Source organism: Pongo abelii, chromosome 13 (assembly GCF_028885655.2).
Source record: "Pongo abelii isolate AG06213 chromosome 13, NHGRI_mPonAbe1-v2.0_pri, whole genome shotgun sequence".
Classification (NCBI taxonomy): domain Eukaryota; kingdom Metazoa; phylum Chordata; class Mammalia; order Primates; family Hominidae; genus Pongo; species Pongo abelii.
In genome coordinates, this window is record NC_071998.2 from 52,950,198 (window position 1) to 52,973,444 (window position 23,247).

General features: G+C 41.0%; 2 protein-coding genes across 8 annotated transcripts in view; one reads left to right on the plus strand and one right to left on the minus strand.

Annotated features, from left to right (window-relative positions):
• PLGRKT (plasminogen receptor with a C-terminal lysine) overlaps nucleotides 1–23,247 on the plus strand; it is a 278,175-nt gene that overhangs the window by 50,814 nt on the left and 204,114 nt on the right. The gene's annotated exons all lie outside the window — the stretch shown is intronic.
• The window catches only part of PDCD1LG2 (programmed cell death 1 ligand 2), a 61,326-nt gene continuing 47,054 nt past the window's right edge, over nucleotides 8,976–23,247 (minus strand). Inside the window, exons 5-8 of one of the 5 annotated variants that reach the window (XR_002916224.3) lie at nucleotides 22,495–22,629; nucleotides 17,006–17,059; nucleotides 12,205–12,268; nucleotides 8,976–10,273 (exon numbers count right to left, since the gene is read on the minus strand). Coding sequence is in view for 4 of the 5 variants with exons in the window: in XM_054519962.2 (XP_054375937.1) it covers nucleotides 10,237–10,273; nucleotides 12,205–12,248; nucleotides 17,010–17,059; nucleotides 22,495–22,629 (266 nt within the window). In the remaining variant the exon portion in view is untranslated. The remainder of the gene's footprint in view (nucleotides 10,274–12,204; nucleotides 12,269–17,005; nucleotides 17,060–22,494; nucleotides 22,630–23,247) is intronic. The other 4 variants (XM_054519962.2, XM_054519963.2, XM_024251967.3 and 1 more) reach the window with 4 other exon arrangements.

The following is a 23,247-nucleotide window of genomic DNA, read 5'->3' on the forward strand; positions in this document are numbered from 1 at the left end:
AAGACAACACACTGAAAATATATTTTGCCTGAAATTTAGAAATATTTCCCCTGGGGTGTTATATGATAGTGATATTTTTCTTACAATAGACACCTAACACCTTCTGCTATACATTCTAGGAGGAGTCCACAGATGCATTTGAGCAATTGCAACATCTTAGCACAAAAGATGTCACTTTGATTCACTCTCCACTTTCAGTTCATGTGGTCTGGGTGGAGCTCCAGACCTAAGATATCACTTACATACTCTTTCTTTCAGTGACTGGTTCTGGAAAGGGCACATCACATAAGTTTTCTAGTGTAAATCTCAGGATTTTGCTGAGAATGCTGAGAAAAATACTCTGGCTTTTTTTTTCTTGTAAAATATTTGAATCTGAAAGGTTTAGTAATCATTGGCATCCATCTTGTAATTATGAGGAGATATCTTGTCTGAGAATGGCATCAACAAAAAGGAAACAGAGTGAAGAAATGATAGAGAGAATTTGAATCCTGAAGACATTTGTTAGACCCCCTATACCCAGTTGCACATTTGGCTGCTCAGTTACATAAGCCAACACATTATCTTTTAAAAATTTAAGCCAGTTTGCATCAGGTTTTCTCTTATTTGCAGCCAATGAATTTTGATACAACTTGTACAAAATGTACTTAAAGGCCGGGCATGGTGGCTCACGCCTGTAATCCCAGCACTTTGGGAGGCTGAGGCGGGCAGATCACGAGGTCAGGAGATTGAGACCATCCTGGCTAACACAGTGAAACCCCATCTCTACTAGAAATACAAAAAATTTGCCGGGCATGGCGGCACACACCTGTAGTCCTAGCTACTTGGGAGGCTGAGGCGGGAGAACGGCATGAACCTGGGAGGCAGAGCTTGCAGTGAGCCGAGATCTTGCCACTGCACTCCAGCCTGGGCGACAGAGCGAGACTCCGTCTTGAAAATAAATAAATAAATAAATAAATAAGTTTATTTTGTCCTATGCTCATGGTCAAAGCAGATGCCCAATTTTTATTTTTCTCATAAAACTAATCAACAAATATACATTGGGCCCTTGTTACAGGGTCAGATGCCACAAAGTTTAAGACAATTCCTTGTGCTGCAGTCTAATTGGAATTTATAGTCTCTTTATTTTTCATCTCTTAATGGATACATCTCCACTTCATCCAGATAAATTTTGATTGAGGAGTTGGTTATTTACCTCCTGTTCTCAACTCTAAGTCCATCCTCCTCTCCTCTGCTCTGATGTGCCAGGGCTGGAATTTTGACGAACTTCATTTGCCAGCCTCCCTTGCCAACTAGCTTCCTGTTAAGTTCAGTAAATGGGAAGGCCTTGGGGACTGGAAGGTGGGAGGGGGAATTATTTCCTGTTTCTAGTTCCTGAATGTGTCATGCCTGTAGCAATAGGTAGCAGAAAGGTAGCTGCTCTCTGTAGTTCTAATATTTGGCATTCACTTTTTTGCTCTTTCAGTCTTCTTATATCTTTATTACAAGTTCCTGATATTAAATACACTCTATTTTTATGACTGGACTCTGGCTGATACTAGTACTTGATACTAGGTGTGGTCCTAGGAAACAGATTCTCAAATTCTGACATTCTGGGATTGATTTGATTTGTTGTTGGTGTTGGATTGGTTTGAATTGAGAGCTGAACTCTTTGCCACTAGTAATCTATGTCATGCAATGGCATCACGATTGATTAAATTATCATCTATTCTTGCTAGGGTTGAATACCAATGAAAGGCAAGTTTCTGGAGGCCAAGTAGCTGTTGCATTTAACCATTATGGTAGTAAAGATGATTATAAGGAATGTAATGTGGGATGGCTGCTTCTGATTGCACCAGGGTGCTTACAGGAAGAAACTAACAAGTTTAGGGCTTTCACCTCAAATCATTCAGAGCACCAGAGGGCTTCTAAGACTGCCCTGAAAGTACCTCTTATTCCTTCTAATTACAGGAATCACTAGACATGAAAGACATGACTGAAAAATTCAACCCAAATCAATCATTCACAGACTGGCTAAGTTTCATATATGAAAGGTTTCTCAGTAATTTGAAAGGAGTAGGACTCTGAGACTAGGAATGGGGACATTTTGGTGGATTTGGATGAAACTGAGAATGTTGAAACCCCCAAGCATCCCTGAGTTTCCCTTGATAGTGGAAGAAGCCTCTCATTTCTTGTCTGATGATATTAGCCTTTCCTTGTTTGAAAGCCTGTAATAAGCCCATATGAGGCACCAAGGGAGATCCCTATTCTTTCTCAGCCCCAGTGCTCCCAACTCTCATGGCTTTTATTTAGAGTCAGTTCCCGGAATATACGGAGGTGGGAAGAGCAGAGTCTAGCTTAGAAGGAAAAGTCTTATACTTCAAAAGAATCATAAGATTTTATTAACTTAACATTAGAGGAAACCAGGCTAATATGTATGGGGATGAATTCTAAAGGTATTAGACCCGGGAGCACAGAAGATAACATTGAACTGGGGCCAAATTAAGGTAGTCCTGATATACTACACTTTCCAGATAGTTTTGGACTTAATGTTGTAGACGATTACAGTAGTGGTATCATTCCTTCATGTAATTCCTTTACACATTGATTTTTGGCATGGTTATGTGCTTGCTTTGGATAATGGAACATTATTAGCAAATGTGATACAAACAGAGACTTGGAAAGCACTTGCACATTGGGGTTTTCTTTCTTTTTTGCTGTTTTTGGATTAGCCTCTATGTTGAAGAAGCCTGGACTAACCTACTGAAGATACATGGTTTTACCAACAGCCAGCACCAATAGGAAGATATGAATGAAGCCATCTGAGACCAGCCATCTGGCAGCCAAACTGCCAACTGACTGCAAATGCATGAATGATCCCACTGACACCACATGGAGCACAAATGAGTTGTCTCCACTGAGCCCAGCCCAAATTGTTATCCTATAAAATCATAAAAACATAAACAGTTGTTTTAAGTCACTAAGTTTTGGATAGTTTGTTTTACAATAAAAGCTAGCTGAAACAAATGTATTAGCTAGAGCAGCTGTGAACGGCACTATTTGCTTAGTTGATTGGCTGAAATTTGGACTCACTGGTAGGTTACATTTAATGGTGTTGAGTTGCCAGAATTTCTCTGGAATAATGTATAGGAAGGATTCTAATGGCCTAAGCCATTAGAATCTCTAAGGAGATAGAAATAAGGGAGTAATTTATTGTATGTAACTGTGCCTCTTCCCTCACCACACCTGGTCCTGAAAGAGCCTAAGGAATAGTTTCTTCTCTAAAGCATTGAAAAATGCTTTAATGGGAGAAGCCCCAGCACCCTTGAACATGTTCAGGCAGCTGCTTTCTATAGGCCAAGGATGAGATGGGAAAAGCTGCCTGATCTCAATGTAGATGATGAGATCCCAGAGTAGCAATCAGCTTTTTTTACCGGCAGGAATAATCTTTGGTGGTGGTTGGCTCTAAGAATTAAATAGATGTGGGCCAGGCGTGGTGGCTCATGCTTGAAATCCCAGCACTTTGGGAGGCTGAGGCGGGTGGATCACCCAAGGTCGGGAGTTCAAGACCAGCCTGACCAACATGGAGAAACCCCGCCTCTACTAAAAATACAAAATTATTTTTGTATGGTGGCACATGCCTGTAATCCTAGCTACTCAGGAGGCTGAGGCAGGAGAATCGCTTGAACCCAGGAGGCGGAGGTTGCAGTGAGCTGAGATTGTGCCATTGCACTCCAGCCTGGGCAACAAGAGTGAAACTCCGTCACAAAAAAAAAAAAAAAAAAAATTAAATAGATAATAGATATGTAGCCTACCAAAGCATTACTTGATCTGTATAATAGAAACCAGACCTGAGATAACACATGCATGGTGATATGTGCCTATAGTCCCAGCTACTCGGGAAGCTGAGATGGGAGGATCACTTAAGCCTGGGAGGTCAAGGCTACAGTGAGCCATGATTGTACCACTGCACTCCAGCCTGGGAGACAGAGTGAGACCCTGTCTCAAAATAAAATAAAATAAAATAAAATAAAATAAAATAAAATAAATAAATACAGTTTTTAAAGATTTTGGCTTAAAAGGGTTACAAATTTTCTAAAGTCACATAATATATAAAAACAAATCTGGATAATACTGAATTGTTCTGCTCATCTATAATATTATTTTATGAAGTAAGTTTCAATATAAACTTGAAAGAAAACTGACACAATTTTTTTAAAAAATAGACATAATTTGTTAATTAAACTCCATGCATAATTATTAAGGAGGAAAGCATTCATGTTTCTTGGATGTTTCTTATATGCTACATGCTTATTTTCATTTAATTCTCACAATAATTCTGTGAGAGAGGTGTTATTGTTAGGATATCTGTAAATAGATGAAGACATTGAGGCTTTAAAAAGTTGATCTTTTAAAAAATTGAATTATTAAGGAAAGATTATACAACTAGAGAATGAGTGGGGAAGGGAGAAACATTTAAACAAACTCCAAAATAACAACGTGCACAGCAATAACCAGGTTTTATAAGCAAACTTGAGGGTAATCCAAGATATGAAAACTTAAATTACCATAAAGTACCATTTTTTAACCTATTGACTTAGCAAAATTATATTTAAAAATATCCAGTGCTGGAAGGATGCACTGGTAGCAATGCCAACAGATCCTTCTCAAGAATAAATTGACAGTATGACTCAAGAGCCTGAAGTGTTCACATTCTTTGACTGCATAATTCCCTTTTCAGGTATCCATCCTAATGAAATTAGATGTAAAAAGACATGCATTATTTGAAATAGCATGATATATCAGTTAGGACATTGAACTGTATAATTTGAGGACTAATTAAAGAGGCTCTTTGTAGAGGTGTGGGCCGGGTATAGGGAACTCTAAGGAATAGTGCAGTACCCAAGGGCTAGCAGGAACAGGTGTGTGTGTGTGTGTGTGTTCGCACATGTGTGCGTGTGTTGCAGGGGGTGAGGGGACACGTAGGCACCCAGACATGAAAAGGGGATTGGAGAGAGCAGTTACTGGAACCCACAGGCAGATGGAGCCATGTGGAAAGGGTCATTCAGCAAGAGCTGTGACCTTTAGTTGAGAGAATTATCCAGCCAGCAGTGACCCTGGAGAGGGAGAGCCTGGGGAATAAATACCCCAGCATTACTCTTCTCCCATCCTCTGATCTCCTGCCAGGGTCCTCATTGGCTGAACCCAATCAAAAGCCAGAGAGCAATGGAGCCCACGGATACAGTCCATACAAGTCAGCTTCATAGGACCCAAAGCAGGGAGGAGAAGGCTGGAGAGTGGAACTGGAGGGTCAAATGGAGGATATCCAGCACAAAAGCTTGTAACTGAAGTGGCAAAAAAACCCAGAAGCAATGGTTATCTTCCATTAATAGGGGAACAGTTAATTAAATTTCATCACAGCCACTCAGTAGAATATTATGCAGCCATTAAAAATGATAATTAGGAACACTTGTCAGCAACATAAGTGTGAGCTTATGGTAGATGACAATTTTTTTTTTTTTGAGATGGAGTTTCGCTCTTGTCGCCCAGGCTGGAGTGCAATGGTGCTATCTCAGCTCACTGCAACCTCCGCCTCCTGGGTTCAAGCGATTATCCTGCTTCAGCCTCCCGAGTAGCTGGGATTATAGGCATGCGCCACCATGCCCAGCTAATTTTGTATTTCTAGTAGAGACGGGGTTTCTCCATGTTGGTCAAGCTGGTCTTGAACTCCCCACCTCAGGTGATCTGCCCGCCTCAGCCTCCCAAAGTGCTGGGATTACAGGTGTGAGCCACTGTGCCCAACCCCAAATTTTTTAAAGTATAGAAAATTACATGTTGTAACCATAGCCAAACTGAAATACATAAATGGACAAAGAGCAGAAACAAACAGCAAACATGAAACTGTTTGTGCTTGGATGATGAGATCATAGGTGATTTTTGTTTGTTTGGTCTTTCTCAATTCCTCAAACTCTCCTGAATGCTATTTTTGCTCCTTTCGTAAAAAGTACTTTTTTTTTCCAGACTTAAAATTCATCTAAGTCTTTTAAGCATTGCCATTATATATGTTTTAGCCCATTATATCAAGGCCATAAAAAGTAAAGGTGTTGGCTGGGTGTGGTGGTTCACGCCTGTAATCCTAGCACTTTGGGAGGCTGAGGCGGGCAGATCACCTGAGGTTGGGAGTTTGAGACCACCCTGACCAACACGGAGAAACCCCACCTCTACTAAAAATACAAAATTAGCTGGGCGTGATGGTGCATGCCTGTAATCCCAGCTACTCAGGAGTCTGAAGCAGGAGAATCACTTGAACCTGGAGGGGGCAGAGGTTGCTGTGGGCCAAGATCGTGCCATTGCACTCCAGCCTGGGCAACAAGAGCAAAAGTCCATGTCAAAAAAAAAAAAAAAAAAAAGTAGAAGTGTTAATAGTAGCCATTCTCCCAATATATAGTGAGTCTCAGAGGTGACCATGCATGAGATAGCTATCACGTACCAGGTACATGGCAAAAATCTCACTCCTTCCCTGCTCTCTAGGAGTCTAAGGTGATGACAAAACCTGTGCTCGAAATCCTCATGATAAACTGAGAAAGATAACTGCTTTCTTTTTCTTTTCTTTTTTTTTTTTGAGACCGAGTCTTGCCCTGTTGCCCAGGCTAGAGGGCAGTAGCATGACCTCGGCTCACTGCAACCTCTGCCTCCCAGGTCCACATGATTCTCCTGCCTCAGCCTCCTGAGTAGCTGAAATTACAGGCACCCGCCACCACTCTCAGCTAATTTTTGTATTTTTAGTAGAGACAGGGTTTCAGCATCTTCGCCAGACTGGTCTTGAACTCCTGACCTCATGATCCACCCGCCTAGGCCTCCCAAAGTGTTGGGATTACAGGTGTGAGCCACTGCACCCGGCCCCTTTACATTTTTTTTATTTTTATTTTTTAAATTTTTTGCAGAGATGGGGTATCACTATATCACTATATCTATTTATCTGTCTCTCTCTCTCTCTCTCTCTATATATATATATATGCATGTTTTTTTTTTTATGTTTTCGTTTTTGTTTTTTTTTTGGAGACAAAGTCTGGCTCTGTCGCCCAGGCTGGAGTGCAGTGGTGTGATCTTGGCTCACTGCAACCTCCACCTCCTAGGTTCAAGCGATTCTCCTGCCTCAGTCTCCTGAGTAGCTGTGATTACAGGTGCGTGCCACCATGCCCAGATAATTTTTGTATTTTTAGTAGAGATGGGATTTCACCATGTTGGCCAGGCTGGTCTCGAACTTCTGGCTTTAAGTGATTCACCCACCTCGACCTCCCAAAGTTCTAGGATTACAGGCGTGAGCCACCACACCTGGCCAGGTCTCACTATATTGAAGTAAACTGATGCTTAGAGGTCAACCAATATATTCAGAGTTGTATAACTCATACCTGGTTGAGCTGGGGTTTGAATCTCTGATGCCAGAACCCACACACCACCTACACTCCTATAACACTTCCCTGGAAAAGAGTGAAATTAATTATTATTATTAAATTCTGGGATACATGTGAACCTGCATGTTTGTTACATTGGTATACATGTGCCATGGTGGTTTGCTGAATCTATCAACCTGTCATCCAGGTATTTGTCCTAATGCTCCTCTCCCCTTTCCCCCCACCCCCTCAATAGGCCCTGGTGCGTGATGTTCCCCTCCTTGTGTCCATGTGTTCTCATTGTTCAACTCCTACTTATGAGTGAGAACATGTGGTGTTTGGTTTTCTGTTCCTGTGTTAGTTTGCTGAGGATTATGGTTTCCAGCTTCATCCATGTCCCTGCAAAGGACAATGAACTCATTCTTTTTTTATGGCTGCATAGTATTCCATGCTGTATATGTGCCACCTTTTCTTTATCCAGTCTATCATTGATGGGCATTTGGGTTGGTTCCAAGTTTTTGCTATTGTGAATAGTGCTGCAATAAACATACGTGTGCATGTGTCTTTATAGTAGAATGATTTATCATCCTTTGGGTATATACTCAGTAATGGGATTGCTGGGTCAAATGGTATTTCTGGTTCTAGACCCTTGAGGAATCACCACACTGTCTTCCACAAGGGTTGAACTAATTTACACTCCCACCAACAGTGTAAAAGTGTTCCTATTTCTCTGCACCCTCGCCAGCATCTGTTGTTTCTGAAGTTAATTATTGACCAGCAAAGAGACCACACAGTATAAAAATACCACTTTAAACCCCATATGGTAGGAAATCAGGGCACATTATGGTGTGTAACAAAAAATATAGCTTTGTTGCTCTAATTCCATCCCTTTCAAACTGAACAAGCAGCCTTAACCAAATTACTTAACCTCTCTGTGCCTTTCCTTATCTGTAAAATGGAGTAATTAATAGTGTCTTTTTCAGAGACTTTGGGGATGATTCGTTCCAATAGTATGTGTAAAATGCTTAATGCTTAACAATATTGGGCAATAGCAAGTACTTGATAAATGTTAGGTGTTAAGATAGCATGCTGTAGTATAGAAAATTTCTGAAGCTAAGACACAATGCCTTATGATTTTCTCCCCTGACAGAACCTAGATTTCAGGATACTACAGCTAGATTGCTCTCTCCCTATTTGGTAATCTAAAAGATAGCCCCAATCTAGGAACAAAGATGGGAATATTTTGACAGAAGCCATTATGCCACTGGGTTCCTAACAGAGTTAAACAAAACTACCCAAGCATTCAGCACGCCAATCACATATCTGGGGCATGGGTAGGAGTAGGGGCAGCATAGGTGGGCTTGCTTCCAGGGAAGAACGCCTTGTCTCCTGCCCTGCTCTCTGTGGTGTTAGGAAGTGCTCCTCCTCCAGCAGGAGGCCCAGATCAAGCATCCCTAGGACCCAACCCTGCTGAAAAGTGCATCCAAGTTTGCCTCAAAGGCCTTCAAGTCTTTGGGAGCCAAATGGCATAATAGGATATTAAACTGACTGACTTGCAAGACCCTGAGCAAACCTCTTACCCAAAAGTAGAATATATAAAGAACGTTGAAGAATAACAATTGAGTTTTATTCTTTAAAGGCATTCTCTGATTTACATGAGAATTGAGAAACTGAGATGTATGATTTGTCTGTTAGTCAATTTCACATGCTTTCATTCTCATAAGCCCCAAATTTTGCTCAGTTAAGGAGCTTGCTTTAGGCCCACCTATCTAAGTCTGTTATACTAGCTAATGTGCCCATTTGAATAGTTCAAGGGTCAGCTAATGCTCTGAGCTTCATGGCTCCAGTATAAAGAACAAATTTAACAAAATTAAGCTGTTACTGTAGCTGAGTTACCCTTCTGCTCCACACATATGTAGTGGGATCTTGCAGGATTTCCATAGTGCCAGTTATCAAAGGCCTTGACTACTTAGCATTGCTGTATCACAGATGTGCAAACTGAGGCACTGAAAAGTCAAGTTTAAAGTCATATTGAGGGCCAGAAAAGGAGCCTTAGTTTGGGGCTTTGGCCATTTTAGCTACTTATCTGAAATTGCTGCAGATACAACGTATGAGCATATCAAATATTTTTGACTGTATATAATTGATTTCTAAGGTAAAAAACAAATAAAAAGAAACCAATAATTTTTAAAGGAAAGATGTAGTTTAAAAAAAAACCACCATTAAACATGGTGCCATTACAGGTTAAAACAAATGCTTTGTGACTGAGACCTCAAAAACAGAGCTTGATGACTTTACTCCACAATTTGTGCACTTAGTGTATATTTAAATGCTCTCTTAATTAGAACAACTTCAGATGCTATCAAGATTCCAGTAATCCATAAAACATGTCAATTATGATTTGAGTTTGTGCAAAGCCCTGTCTGTGAGCTCATAGTCTCAATAGCCTCTTCTAGTACCCAGAGGAAGCTGTAGATAAAAAATAACTCTATTGGCAACCCATCTGTTTCTGTAACTGGAAATTTCCACACACCTCTGCTTTTGGAAATCACTTAGAAAACTTGAAGGGAAATAATTCCTTTTGCTTTCAGTCTGGCAGCAAGAAGGAGCCTCAAGGAATTCTGTGGGTCCAGGATCCAGTGGGGTAATTCTGTAAAGTGCAGTAGTGCTTGCTCAGAGCCATAGGCTCCAGAGGTGAGTTCAGATCAGTGAAGGGGCAGGTTTCATGGCCAGGTGTTGGCTAGTCTTGTTGCAGGTTTCAGATTAAAGTGCTGGGTCATCCAAAGGCATTTGAAAAGTGCAAATGGCAAGCTCTGCAGGCCACCGAATTCTTGTTCAGAGTCCAGAAGCTTCTTTAGATGTCATATCAGGTCACCCTGGTTCCCAAGACCACAGGTTCAGATCTGAGGAGAAAAGCCCACAAATAAGAAAAATCATTTTTTATAATTAGAAAATATATAACCTCCCCAAAATTTGAGTGAGGAACTAATTTTTTTAAAAAAGTTCATCTAGCTGGAAGCAGCATGGTTTAAAACTTTTTGTTTAAAACTTCTTTCCACAGTTTTTACCATCGCCCTAGTCCAAGTATTCAGCTTCTCTCCTCAGACCTATTGCAAGAGCTGTTCCTCTTCCATTCTGTGGGCCACACATAGCTCAGTAATATTGGAGCACATTTCAGGGGCCTCTCCTATTCAAAACCTCTTATAGTTCCCTATTGTGTCAGATATTTCTATTAATTCCTGCAGACTCATTATTCACCCTGCTGCGCTCTATTCATGTTCCAGGATGATGACATTGTAGACTGCATCACTGGGCTCCTCCCTCTGTCTTTGACTGGGCTCAGTCTAGGGGAAAAAGAGTGTTGCAGTGGGTTGAGAGTGAGGTTGGGGTATCTATTCCTTAGCAACCTCCCAGACAAGTTGTGGGTTGACTTTGTCCCTCTGTTAAAGGCCACAGGCCCTGCCAGATGGACCTTTCTCATTGCCATTTTTACTAGGGTTCTGGGAACTGCTCCCTCCCCTTTCTCCTTCAGACCTAGGAATAGTCACCTTCCCTGCCTGCTCTTGCATCCTGGCATGCTCAGTATCCCTTGCTGATTTCCCTTAATGCTGCACACACCTTTGTAAATTAAACTTGCTTCAGTTACCTCTTCTAAGCATGCCCTCCATTTCCTGCTAGGATCTAACTGAAGCACTCTTGCTTAGTAAGTAAAATCTAACCTTTGCCTGGAATTAGTGGTTTACAATACATCCCCTAACAGTCTTTCCCCCTTATCTCACACCTGGCTTCCTCTCTGAATGGGGTCATGTGCACTTTCCCACACCTTCCTGCCTCTCTGCCTTTCCTCTTAGTGTCTCCTCTATCTAGAAGAGTTTGCTGTTTCCATTTCTTCCTGATTCAAAAGTCACCTCCTCCATGAAACCTTTCTTCTTCCCTGATTATCCCCAGCTTAAAGTGATATTTGTCCCCATCTCTGAACTTTCATGTATTGTTTGTCCCTCTTATATGAGCCATAGAGAACCATAAAAAATACACAGACTTTTCACACCATTAAAAATTTATGGGCACAGGTGAGTGAAGCTGTTAGTGACTCCTCTTGCTAATAGCATTCTCCTCCCTCCCTGAGACAACTGTGCTGCCTGAAGAAAGAAAGTGTGAAGTTGCCTGACATGGGTTGGGTATTTCTGAGGATTGATGGTAAGGTGGGCTTCAGGACATAGGGATAATTTGAGAGCTACATGATTTTCCAAATATGTTCCAAGAAGCAAAAGGTATCTTAGAGCAGTGGTCCCCAATCTTTTTGGCACCAGGGACTGGTTTCGTGGCAGACAATTTGTCCATGGATTGGGTGTGGGAGTGGGGGTGGGCTATAGTTTTGGGATGAACCTGTTCCACCTCAGATCATCAGACATTAGATTTTCATAAGGAGCACACAACCTAGATCCCTTGTATGTGCAGTTCACAATAGGGTTCACGCTCCTATGAGAATCTAATGCTGCTGCTGATCTCACAGGAGGTAGAGCTCAGGTAGTAGTGCCTGCTCGTCTGCCACTCACCTCCTGCTGTGTGGCTCAGTTCCTAACAGGCCACTGGTACCGGTCTGTGGCCCAGAGGTTGGGGACCCCTGCCTTAGAGGCCTTTGTAGGGACAAATATGATGTGGACAAATAGCCTATATGATAGGGTGATTATATCCTCCACTCTAATTTCACCACTATTTTAATTTGCTTGACATGTAGGAGTTCTGTCTAATATTTCCTTTGCAAAAGGTTTATAGTGGCAAAAGAAAAAGAAATTGGAAACCACTGAAATGGGAAAGGGGAAAGGAAACATACCCATGTGGAATGCTGACGCTGTGGTCAGTTCTCAGGTGGAAGTTCTTAGAAGGAAGTCAGGATACTCATGAAAACAAACAAAACAAAACAAAAAACATAAAGACTGGACCAAAAGTATATAGAAAGCTGTCTTCTTTTTGTTTTAACCCAAATTATGTGAATGAGAACTGTTTCTTGAGTACCTTATCTGTAATACTTAATTGTAAGAATCTTGGATGACTGATAAATTCATCCTTCTAGTTCCCACATGGCCTAACTGACAGGGTCTTGCAAATAGCAAAAACTTAATACAGGTTTGTGAGTGGGTGAATGAATGAATAAATGAATGAGTAGCACTATGCTGGGAATCATGACTTTTTTGGTCTGCTACTGTTTCACTCAAGGAAGTCACTTAATATCTCTTAGCCCCCAATGTCATAATCTGTGAAATGAGGTAGCTAGGATACATGGTCTGTAAACTTTAACCAAGGCTTGATGACTGTAATAACTATTTTGTAAAGGATAGATGATATATATCTATGGTATCATAATCCACTCCTAAAGTTTTACTGTTTATCTGCTTGTCTGTGTAAGAGGGAGAATAGCTAGGCCCAAATAGCAGCACAGGTAAAGTTAGATACAAGAACAACTTCCACAAATGGAAAGGGCAGTGTGTCACAGACAAGGACTCAGTGGGTCTGAGTTCTAGCTCCATTTCTAACAGTAAGTTATGAGATGACCTTATGCAGGTCACTTCAGCTCTTACATCCTTAGAGTGTATCCATCACATTTAGCTGTTCTAGGAGTCTTTGAAAGGCGACTAAGACATTGGTAGGTGTCCTTTAAAGAAGGTATAGCATTGCCCTTCCTAAAGTTGATAAGGACTGATGAAGAGTCCTATATAATGTATTTGACTACTGGGATCTAGAGAGGTGAGTGGGGATTATTGAAATGGCTTCAGAAAGTATTCTTCTTCTTCTTAAAAGTAATACATCAGGGCACTCAAAAATGTAGTGAAGTACAACAAAAATTCAGAAAACATAAAAGTAAAAAGCAATACTTGATTCCATAATCCAAAAACGATTATAGGCATTTTCATATTTTTACTTCTATTTTTCTGGAGGAGGGGAATATGGTGAGTCTATAAATAACATTTTTAATAGGACATGAATGATATGTAAGTTTATTTTTATTTTGCAATTTTTCTATTTTTTTATTATGTAGAAAGTATTTCCCCACATTATTATTCCTCAGAAATAGAAGTTTAAATGGCAACGTAGGGTCTGTTTATTATAGGTTCCGGTTTTTTCCATGTTGTATTAGAGTAAACTAGATAATGCTGTAGGAACAAACAACTCCAAAATCTCAATATAAAAAACAAAAGCTTATTCTTGTTCATGTTCCATGTACATTGAGGGTCAACAGGGGACTCTGTCAGTTTTAGTTACTCAGAGACTGAGACTGTTGGAGCAATTACTACCTAGAATGTTACTGGTTACCATGCCAGATGGATAAAGAAAATATGGCAAAGCATATGCCAACCCTTACATCTTCTACCCAGAAATAACACGCATCACTTATGCTTACATTTAATTGACCAGAGTGAGTTACATGACCACACTTAACTACAAATTAATTACAGAGAAGTGCAATTCTATCATGTGCACAAAGGCAAGAGATCCAGGAAATGGTGAAACAGCACTAATACTGAACTCTACTAGGCATTTTCACAAGTCAGGTCTTGCTTCAGTTGCTGGTTAGTGAAGCAAAACCAGCAAGCCCTATGCTTCTTAAGTTGGAGGGGAAAATATTCATTTGAATAAAAGTCTTGTAAGAAGTACATGCAAGGGACATGTCCAGGCCAAGTCCCAAGACTCCATCTCCCAAGATGCCGAGTCACAATATGAGAGTGCGGGATGGCTCCTGGGCAGCCTAGAGCTGTACACTCTCCTCATAATGGATGGTTTTGGGGTGAGATAGAACTGGGATGGCAGAGAATGGGTGTGGAAATGTCAAAGCCCTGAGCTCTCTGGGCCTGAGCAATATTAAAATCTTAATCATGGTAATTTCTAGGCAATGGATTCTAAATTATTTTTGTTTTCTTTATACTTTTTTATTTTTTATTTTTATACTCATAAAAAAATCAGTAATTTAAAAAATGTTCTGAAACTTGTTATTGTTGTAGGTTATTCTTTTTTTGAGTTGATAGACTCAACTAAAATTAAACAAAATTTATTTTAATATTGTTTTTTAGTATTGAGTCAAATTTGGTCAAAATCAGACACCTTTTAAATTTATTATATAATAAACTATAAGAAACATTGATAAACGGAAAGACAAATATCAAATACCATATAGTTGCATTAACACTAATATCCCACTTTATTATATTGACCAGGTGGACCTAAAATATAGACACATAGAAGCAGCCAGAAAATAATGCTGTAATCATGTGCTTAAGAGTGGTATAGATTGTGTGTACAATGCAGAGGAAAAATAAAAAGGTATGAGTTGGGGGAGAGAGTCTTACAGATTAAGCAAGAGAGTGTAGTGTATGTAGGCTGGGCACAGTGGCTTACACCTGGAATCCCAGCACTTTGGGAGGCCAAGGCAGGAGGATTGCTTGAGCCCAGGAGTTTGAGACCATCCTGGGCAACACAGTGAGACCCAAGTTCTACAAAAAATAAAAATAAAAAATCCAGGTACAGTGGCATGCACCTGTAGTCCCAGCTACTCGGGAGGCTGAGGTGGGAAGATCACTTGAGTCCAAAAGTTGAGGCTGCAGTGAGCCACGGTCACAGTCATACCACTGCACTCCAACCTGGGTGATAGAGCAAGACCCTGTCTCTAAAAAAAAGTTAAATTAAATTTTAAAAAAGCAGAGTGTAGTGTATGGGTGTGGATTCTGGACTTGGATACGTGGATTGCTGAATCAATTTATTGGCCCTTATATTATTAGCCATATACCTTGGGCAAGTTAGTTAACCTCTTCATGTTTTTCTTTCTCACCTATAAAATGGGAAGCAGGGAGTAAGTACTTCAGAGGGCTACTGTGAGGATTAAATGAGCTAGTCTAAACACACTTCTAATGTCTTAGAACAGAAGCCTGGTGTTATAATAATAAAGTTAATCATTACTGTATCTTAAAGTAGACCGTGCCAAAAGTTGGGATTTGGACAAGTAAGAAGGAATGGGGAGGACATTCAAAAGAATAACCAACATGAGCAAAGGCACAGAAGTGGGAATGAGCTCATGGCAGTGGTGTTGGTGGAGCAGCTCGACTTGAGGAAAAGTTTTGTTGAGGAGTGGTAGATGAGTTGGCTTAGTGAAATGTGGCTAGTTGTCAAAAGGCCTGAAAAACTCTGGGAAGGATTTGATACGATCTATAGAGACAAGAGATGACATGATGATGATGAAAACAGTGTTTGAGGGGATTAGATCTGGCCGTGGTATGCTGGTGCCTCTTTAAGGGACCTTTCCAAAGCTATCTAGAAGTATTTAAATTCCTCATTAGGTATTGGCAAAGAAAATAAGATATTAGATAAGTCAAACCTACCTCAAGCAGTCTCTTCATTGTACCAAGGCATCATTTCCAAAACTTTGGTTTGATTTTGTTAAGTCATTTTGGCTACAGGGTACCCCCACTCCCCAACTAGATTTACTCAGATATTCATTGCTATTGCATCCAAATACTTAGAGTGGTAGATTCTGATATCACAGATGTCCTTTTGTTGCTGAAAGTTTGAGAGGCAGTGAGCTGAGAAAAAAATCCTTCTGAACTAAACAAAAACCCCAAACTGGTAGTCTGCATGCAATCTAGGTTGGCATGTTCATGCATGACAGAACCCTGGCCTCTTAGACAACTCCAATGACCAGATAGTAGTTGGTTACTTACTTCTGTTCATAAAGGCTCAGGCAGGAATGACAAATTGACTTACTTCAGCCAAATATATGGCCAAGACTGCCCCCCTCATCTCTTGGTGCCTGTGATGATTAATTTTATGTGTCATCTTGGCTATGGTGCCCAGTTGCTTAGTCAAATGCTAGTCTATATGTTGCTGTGAAAGTATTTTGTAGACGTAATTATCATTTGCTATCAGTTAACTTGAAGTAAAGCTGATTATCTCCCATGATGTAGACTGGCTTCATTCAATCAGTTGAGGGCCTTAAGAGCAAAAAACTGAGGTTTCCCAGAAAAGACGGAATTCTGCTTCAAGACTGTAATGTAGAAATCCTGACTGGGTTTCCAGACTGCTGGCCTGCCCTACACATTTCAAACTTGCTAGCTCCCACAATCATGTGCTGCTTCCCCTGAGTCTAAGCTTTTCATCCAACCAGGCTTAATGATTTTAGCAACCCACTCCTTCTGACCCCTAGATCATATCCTTCCTTCTCCACAGATTCCAGCTCCAAACCTGTCAACCTCATGAAGAGACTTGTGTTTTTCCCATATTACTCTTGACTCAGAGCCCACAGCAATATAATTCTTAATCATTGTTTGTTGCAAAAACATCCATTGTCAATTGCATCGCAGTTGAATATCTTCTCTTTGCTGTTCGATTTTAACTGTGTTACTAACTATGGGAGACCAGAGGTCCAGTGCAGTATCATCTAGGAGTGCTTAGGAATATAGACCGAGCAAAAGATGGCATGATTGTTCTGGGTCTAAGAACAAGGCTTCGCTGAAATGCTACCAAACAGGAAGATTCTATAAGCTGGAACTATTCAGTTGCCTTCCATGAATTAACAGAACAGTGGTTACTTTAAAATTCAAGCTGAGAGAGAAAAGAAAGTAAGAAAGAAAAGCAAAAATCATGCTTACTCACAGCACTGTTCACTTCCCTCTTTGTTGTGGTTACAGGTCTTTTTGTTGTGTCTGAAAAAGAAAAATTCCAGAAATGGAATAAGATTAATGAGAAAACTGTTTGGCTTATAGATTAAAATATGGCATGATAAAAAGTAAATCTAAATAAATCCACATAGTGAAGCCCAAATGTTCACTGTGGCCTGGGACTTCAGGATGGCAATGCATAAAGCAAAATCTGGCCCCTAGGCAAAGAGTGTGAACAAAGAAGACTCACACTTTCCATTCCTCTGTCTACTCCTGGCCCTCAGGCACTTAAAGACTGAGGGACTAATTTGGGTATTCAATCCAGGAAATGTCTGGCTGCAGAATTAGCTCTCCCTTTTCTGCTTTAGTCTTGACTGCCACTTCTGCCTGCCTTCCCTGGTCCAGGTCAGAAGGTCTGATCAATTAATTTGCACTAAGGTATAAGTGACTGATACTGGCTCAAAGTAACTCAAGTTACTGGTTCAGAAGCACAAGTTCACATAATGGGATGCTGCTCACCAGTAAGTTTCCTTGGTTTCACATCTTTCTTTTAATTTTTTTTATATCAATAGGTTTAGGGGTACAAGTAGTTTTTGGTTACATGGATGAATTGTATACTGGTGAAGTCTGAGATTGTAGCGCACCTGTCACCCAAGTAGTGTACATTGCACTCAATATGCAGCTTTTTTATTCCTCACTGCCACTCCTACTCTCTCCTTCTGAGTCTCCCATGCCCATTATACCACTCTGTATGCCTTTGCATACCCATAGCTTAGCTCCCACTTACAAGTGAGAATATATGGTATTTGGTTTTCCATTCCTGAGTTACTTCACTTGGAATAATGACCTGCAGCTCCATCCAAGTTAATGAGATAATGTGCAAAACACATTATCTCATTCTTTTTCATGGCTGAGTAGTATTCCATGGTGTATATATACCACATTTTCTTTATCCACTTATTCGTCAATGGGATCTTAGGTTGGTTTCATATCTTTACAATCATGAATAGGTTTTCACTTTTTTCTTAACCTCTGATTTCACGTATTCCCTCCCACTCTGATTCTCTTTTAGGATTTAATGCCCAACTCCTGCCATTGCCTGGGTTCCTGAAATCAGTCCATTCCTAATTCTGCTTTTGCCGTATATACAAGGTTTTTAGTAATTCCCTCATGACTATCCTAAGCTTGGCCTGGAATTTGGAGGTCTCTATTCAGCACTGTAGTCTCTTTCATGAGGGTTTGCATTTGAAAGGAGCCCAATGGTTAACCCATAGGAATTGCTCTTGAATGTTAGCTTCAGTGGGTACCTCGTTAATGCCTGAGGGTAGTGCTGCCATTCTCTGTGGGCCACAGGTAACCATAAACCAGCATATTTGGTCTTTAAACCTCTGTAAAATTCTGGCTCAATCTTCTAGGGCTGTGCCACTCAGAGTCTGGTTCACGGGCTGGTGCTGGTAGGTGAACTGTTACCAGCCTATGATGGTAACTGTTCCTTCACAAGGGAGTTTAAGAAACACTGTTCTGAAGATCTGAAGACCTGTTCTAAAGATCTAGATTCTGTAGCTGGTGACTCCTACGGGATTCTAACTTGACTTTGCCATTGGCTCAGCAAGTCAATGTATAAGTCACTCAATTATTTTGGATTGAAACTTACTTTCTCCTTCCGTTGCTCGAAGATAATAATATTGACTGAATCAATTTGTATTAAGCACTTTTGCAACAAATAGGCCACAAGTTTTGGAGTCAAACAGACCTGTATTCAAATCCCAGCTGTATAACTTTGGGAAGTCATATAACTTTTCTGAGCCTCACTTTCTTAACTCCAGCATAAAGACACTTCTCCTTGCCACAAGCAATTTTTGTGAAATTAAGTGAGAAGTTTGTAAAGGGTCTAGCACAGTGGTTTTTAGTAGAACTTTCTGCAATGATGGAAATGTTGTGTATCTGTACTGTCCAATACAGGAGCAATTATCTGTACATGGCTATTGAGCACTTACAGTGTGTGAATACTTAAGATGTGACTGATGAATTGAATTTTTGTTTAACTTAAAAATAGCCATGGCTATTATATTGGACAGAGCAGATCTATCATACTCACCTGCATATAGTAGGTTCAATGTTTAAAATTTCATTGAACATTTATTATATGCCAGGTAATTTTTTAGACACTGGGCATATATTGGTGAATCAGAGAAACACAGTTACTGTATCCTTGAAACATAAAGACTAGCAGATGAAGCAGAATTCAACATTATTTTGCAACAGAAGTTGCCAGCTTCTTCTCTAGAGCCCAGAAGGTCACCCTGGAGCCCTGAACTGTTGAATGGTTCCTCGTAGGGGAAAATAGTAAGCAGGACCTTTTATGGACCAATGATGGCTGCCCTCCTGATACACTTTAGTACACAGAACTAGTCACTGAGGTATAGGTGGGTAAATCTGTTCAGGAGCTAAGGAGCCATCTGGAAGGAAAGGGATCAAGACTGCTGCTTCTTTACTTAACTTTGCAATGGACTAAGAAATTCAGGATACCAATGGCCCTAAGAGGAACTGAAGAGAAGGAAGGTAGGACTGGTGTCCCAGGCTCAACATGAGGGCCTAGAAGGGGGAAGAGGCTGGCTGTGCGCAGCTGTGGCTAAGGCAGGGATCTCCTCCTACCTCATCAACCCATAGGGGTCTTGCTTTGGGACCAATGACAGAGCATGTGGTGGGAAACCATAAGAACTGTAATCTTGTAGCACTGTGGTCTGTGTGGGGATCGGAACCAGCAAGGTTACCTTTGCACAGTGGATGGAGACATCTGGAAGGACCAGAGATTCTGCATGGCAGGAGTAGACAGCAACTGCTCAAAACCAGGGCCCTCTGGAGGACTAACCTAGCTGCCTAGCACTGGCCCTGTGGGCTAAGTAAGCTTTCTGGCAGTTTGTGGGAGGTGGAGAAGTACATGCTATAAGAGGGAGACATTGAACTTCTTGCTAAGATGGGCATGTGGGTACTTGAGGAATTAATTGGAAAATTAAAAGGGATGCAATTTAATTGGTAGCCCAAGCTATTAAAACAGATCCTAGACATGTGATTGTGTGCTGAGTATACTGAAAGAAGAAGTAGGTGCTATGGAAACATATAATAAGGGGATTTAATGTAATGGGTGTGGTGCGTGGGGGTAGAATTAGGAAAGACTTGATGAAGTATAAGCTTAGCTGAGATTTAAAAGATGACTCCAACTCAGGTGGACAACAAGAAGGAAGTATTTTAAGAAGAGACAATATTGTATGAGAAAACTCGGAATTGAAAGACTGCCATACCTCTGAGGACTAGAAAATCCTGTATGGTTAGAGCTTAGACAATGAAGGTGATGGTGATGCAGTTAAAGCTGGAGACATGAGTCAAACCATCCTGGGCTTGTTGGAACTTCATCCAGAGCAATAAGAAGCCATGGAGAAGGTCTGAACAGAGGACATATGGTAGATTTATGATTTTTAAAAGCCTATTATAGCAAAAAGTGAGAACAGATCAAGTTGGAGGTAGCAGGAGTGAATACAGGGAAACCAGGTAGGAAGATTTCTCTGTAGTCCAAGTTGAACCACACTAGCGGCAGTGAAGTTCGGCCAATAAGCTGTAAAATGTTCCTTCTCTTGCTGCTTCCCCTTTTACAGATAGAAAGACCATCTCAAAGAAGATAGGAAATTTGTACAAGATCAGAGAGCCAATAAATGGCAGCACCAGGTCCTAGCCTAGCCCTCTGACCCTGGTTTAAAGCTCTGTCTGCATTACCAGCAGTTCTCAACCCTTTTCCATGGCACACAAGTTTGTGTGCATGGCAGACACATGTAAGAAAGCATATCTGAATGCAAGTGAGTTGGAGACAAGGGTTATATAGACAACCATGATTTCTCTCTGGTTCATTAAAAATATAAAAGAAATTGTTTGCACATTTATTCTCTTAATTTTTATTTGTAAGAAAAGTCTCCTAATCACAGTTAGAACTTGAGCTTTACCTCCCAGCTCGGAGCTACTGATATCCTCACTCACTCTTAAGATTGGGGTGAAGGATGAGGAGAGGATTTATTTCCACTCTATCTTTGAGTGTGACTCCATTCCATTCTCCCAAAGACAGCTGGAACGGAACACTCAGCTGCTCATTTCTGAAGTTATTAAGGACTCCTCAGGCCCCAGGCCTTGAACCCTAGTATAAGACTGTTTTCAAGAGGTATGGGTGTGGGAGGTAAAAGAAGAATGGCAGAAGATAAGACAACTGAGGTGCATCTGACACAACTCTCTGAAGTGGTTCTGTTTAAAAGTCGAAGTTCTGTTGGACATACCTCCTCCTTTACCATGAAGCTCCCTTACCTGCCACATTTATTTTTCTTTCTATCTTTCTTCTTCTCCATCTCCTGTTTTCTCTTTCTCCCTCACTCCCCTCGCCATCTTCTTCCCTCCCTCTGTCTTTTTCTTTTGGCAAGAATTCCTTGCATTCTACAGTTAGAAATATTGTGGTCAGCACCCAAGTGAATGCATACACACATAGGGCAATGGACAAATAGAACATGACAATATTTTATGGCAGATGAAAATATAGAAGTTATGAGTATAAATGTAAGATAACGACCACTTAAAATTCCGCTAGTCCTCAGATAGTGCTGCTGCAAACTCCTACCGAATTATTTCCACGTCATTTCCTTTTCTATAGATGAGGCCACGTATAGATCTTTGGAGAAGTTCATTGAGTGTAGACAAGGGAGCCATTTAGGAAAGCACCAGCTAGGCCTGCATACATCCTGGGGGTTTTGTGGGCAGGCTCCACCCAGGAAACCAAAGACAGACACATGAACAATGAAGCAATGAAATCAGGGCTCAAAGGCTTCAGCATGCTCTGTCCCAGCTGGTACAACAGAACAGGAGTGTGTTGGTGAAAATACAACAGGCTAAGGAGAAATTCAAAGGGAGCTGCTGAAAGATGTTAACACACCACCAACCAGCTGTTTCCTTATCCCCAAATGGCCTCACAAAGCTTTCTCCTTTCCTTACCCAACTGTGGGGTTGAGATTCCTGGGAGAGGGGGTGGGTTTAACCCAGCTCATATCCAGACTGGGGAAAAGAGGGGTGAAAATGGAAGGAATCCTCAGAAAGGATCCTGGCAACCTCCCACCAGCAAAATCTGAGCACGTAGCTATCTGCATTGCCAAAATAACATCACTCTCATGAGGCTGATGAAACCTCTTGGCTCAAAGAATAAGACAAACTCTTTCAGATGTAAGAACAAAATGTTCCCTTTAAAAAACTCAGTGTAAGAAATTCAGCTCACTGACGATGAGAGCCATTTTCTTCTGGGGAAAAATAATCATCAAGACAAGCTCAAAGTGGTTCGTAAGCTCTGAGTGGGTTTAGCATGAAACCAGGAAGCCTTAGGCCTGCAGTGCAAGGCAGTGGCTCATGCTGCAGACACCCAGTGCATTTGGTTACTATGAATAAAACTCACTCACCTTTTGAAGAATACAGCTTTTGACAGAGTTGTTTTCTTAGGGCTATCACTGTGGCTATGAAAATGAAAGCAATGATGCAGGAGGGGATGAAAATATGAAGCAGCCAAGTTGGACGGGTCCTGGATTCCATCTGACCTGGGCGAAGGAAAAGCACCAGAATCCTGTTACATGGCAGCTAAGAGGTAGACCAACAGGCTGGCCACATGAGTGGGTGACAGCCAACATGGCTAGCTCTGTGGAGCATTTACTCCATGCCAGGCCCTATTCTAAGTGCTCTGCACCTATCAGCTCATCCACTCCTCACAACCACTCTGTGAAGTTGGCTCTGCTATGATCCCCATTTCACTGGTGAAGAAAGTGAGGCACAGAGAGACTAGGAAGCTTTCCCTAAGTTACACTGTAAGTGACCCAGCTAAGATACAGTCTGGTTCCAGATTCTGTGCTTTTTACCACTCTCTCATATTATTTTTTTCCATCCATCCATCAATCCATCCATCTATCATCTAATCATCTTTCTTTCTTTTTTCTCTTTTTCCTCCCTATCCCCCTTCTCCTGCTCATCCTCTCTCTCTTCCCAGTGGCAAAGTCTCTCAGCCAGAAAATGTCTTTCCCCCACTGACAAGTACTCACAGTGCTTAGAATCTATACCATTAGTTGTTAAATTTCAAGGATTAACAGGATCCTTTTGGAAAAAATAGAATATCCTAGGTAGCGTTAATATACTAAACCCAGTCACTCATGCCTTAGTGTGAA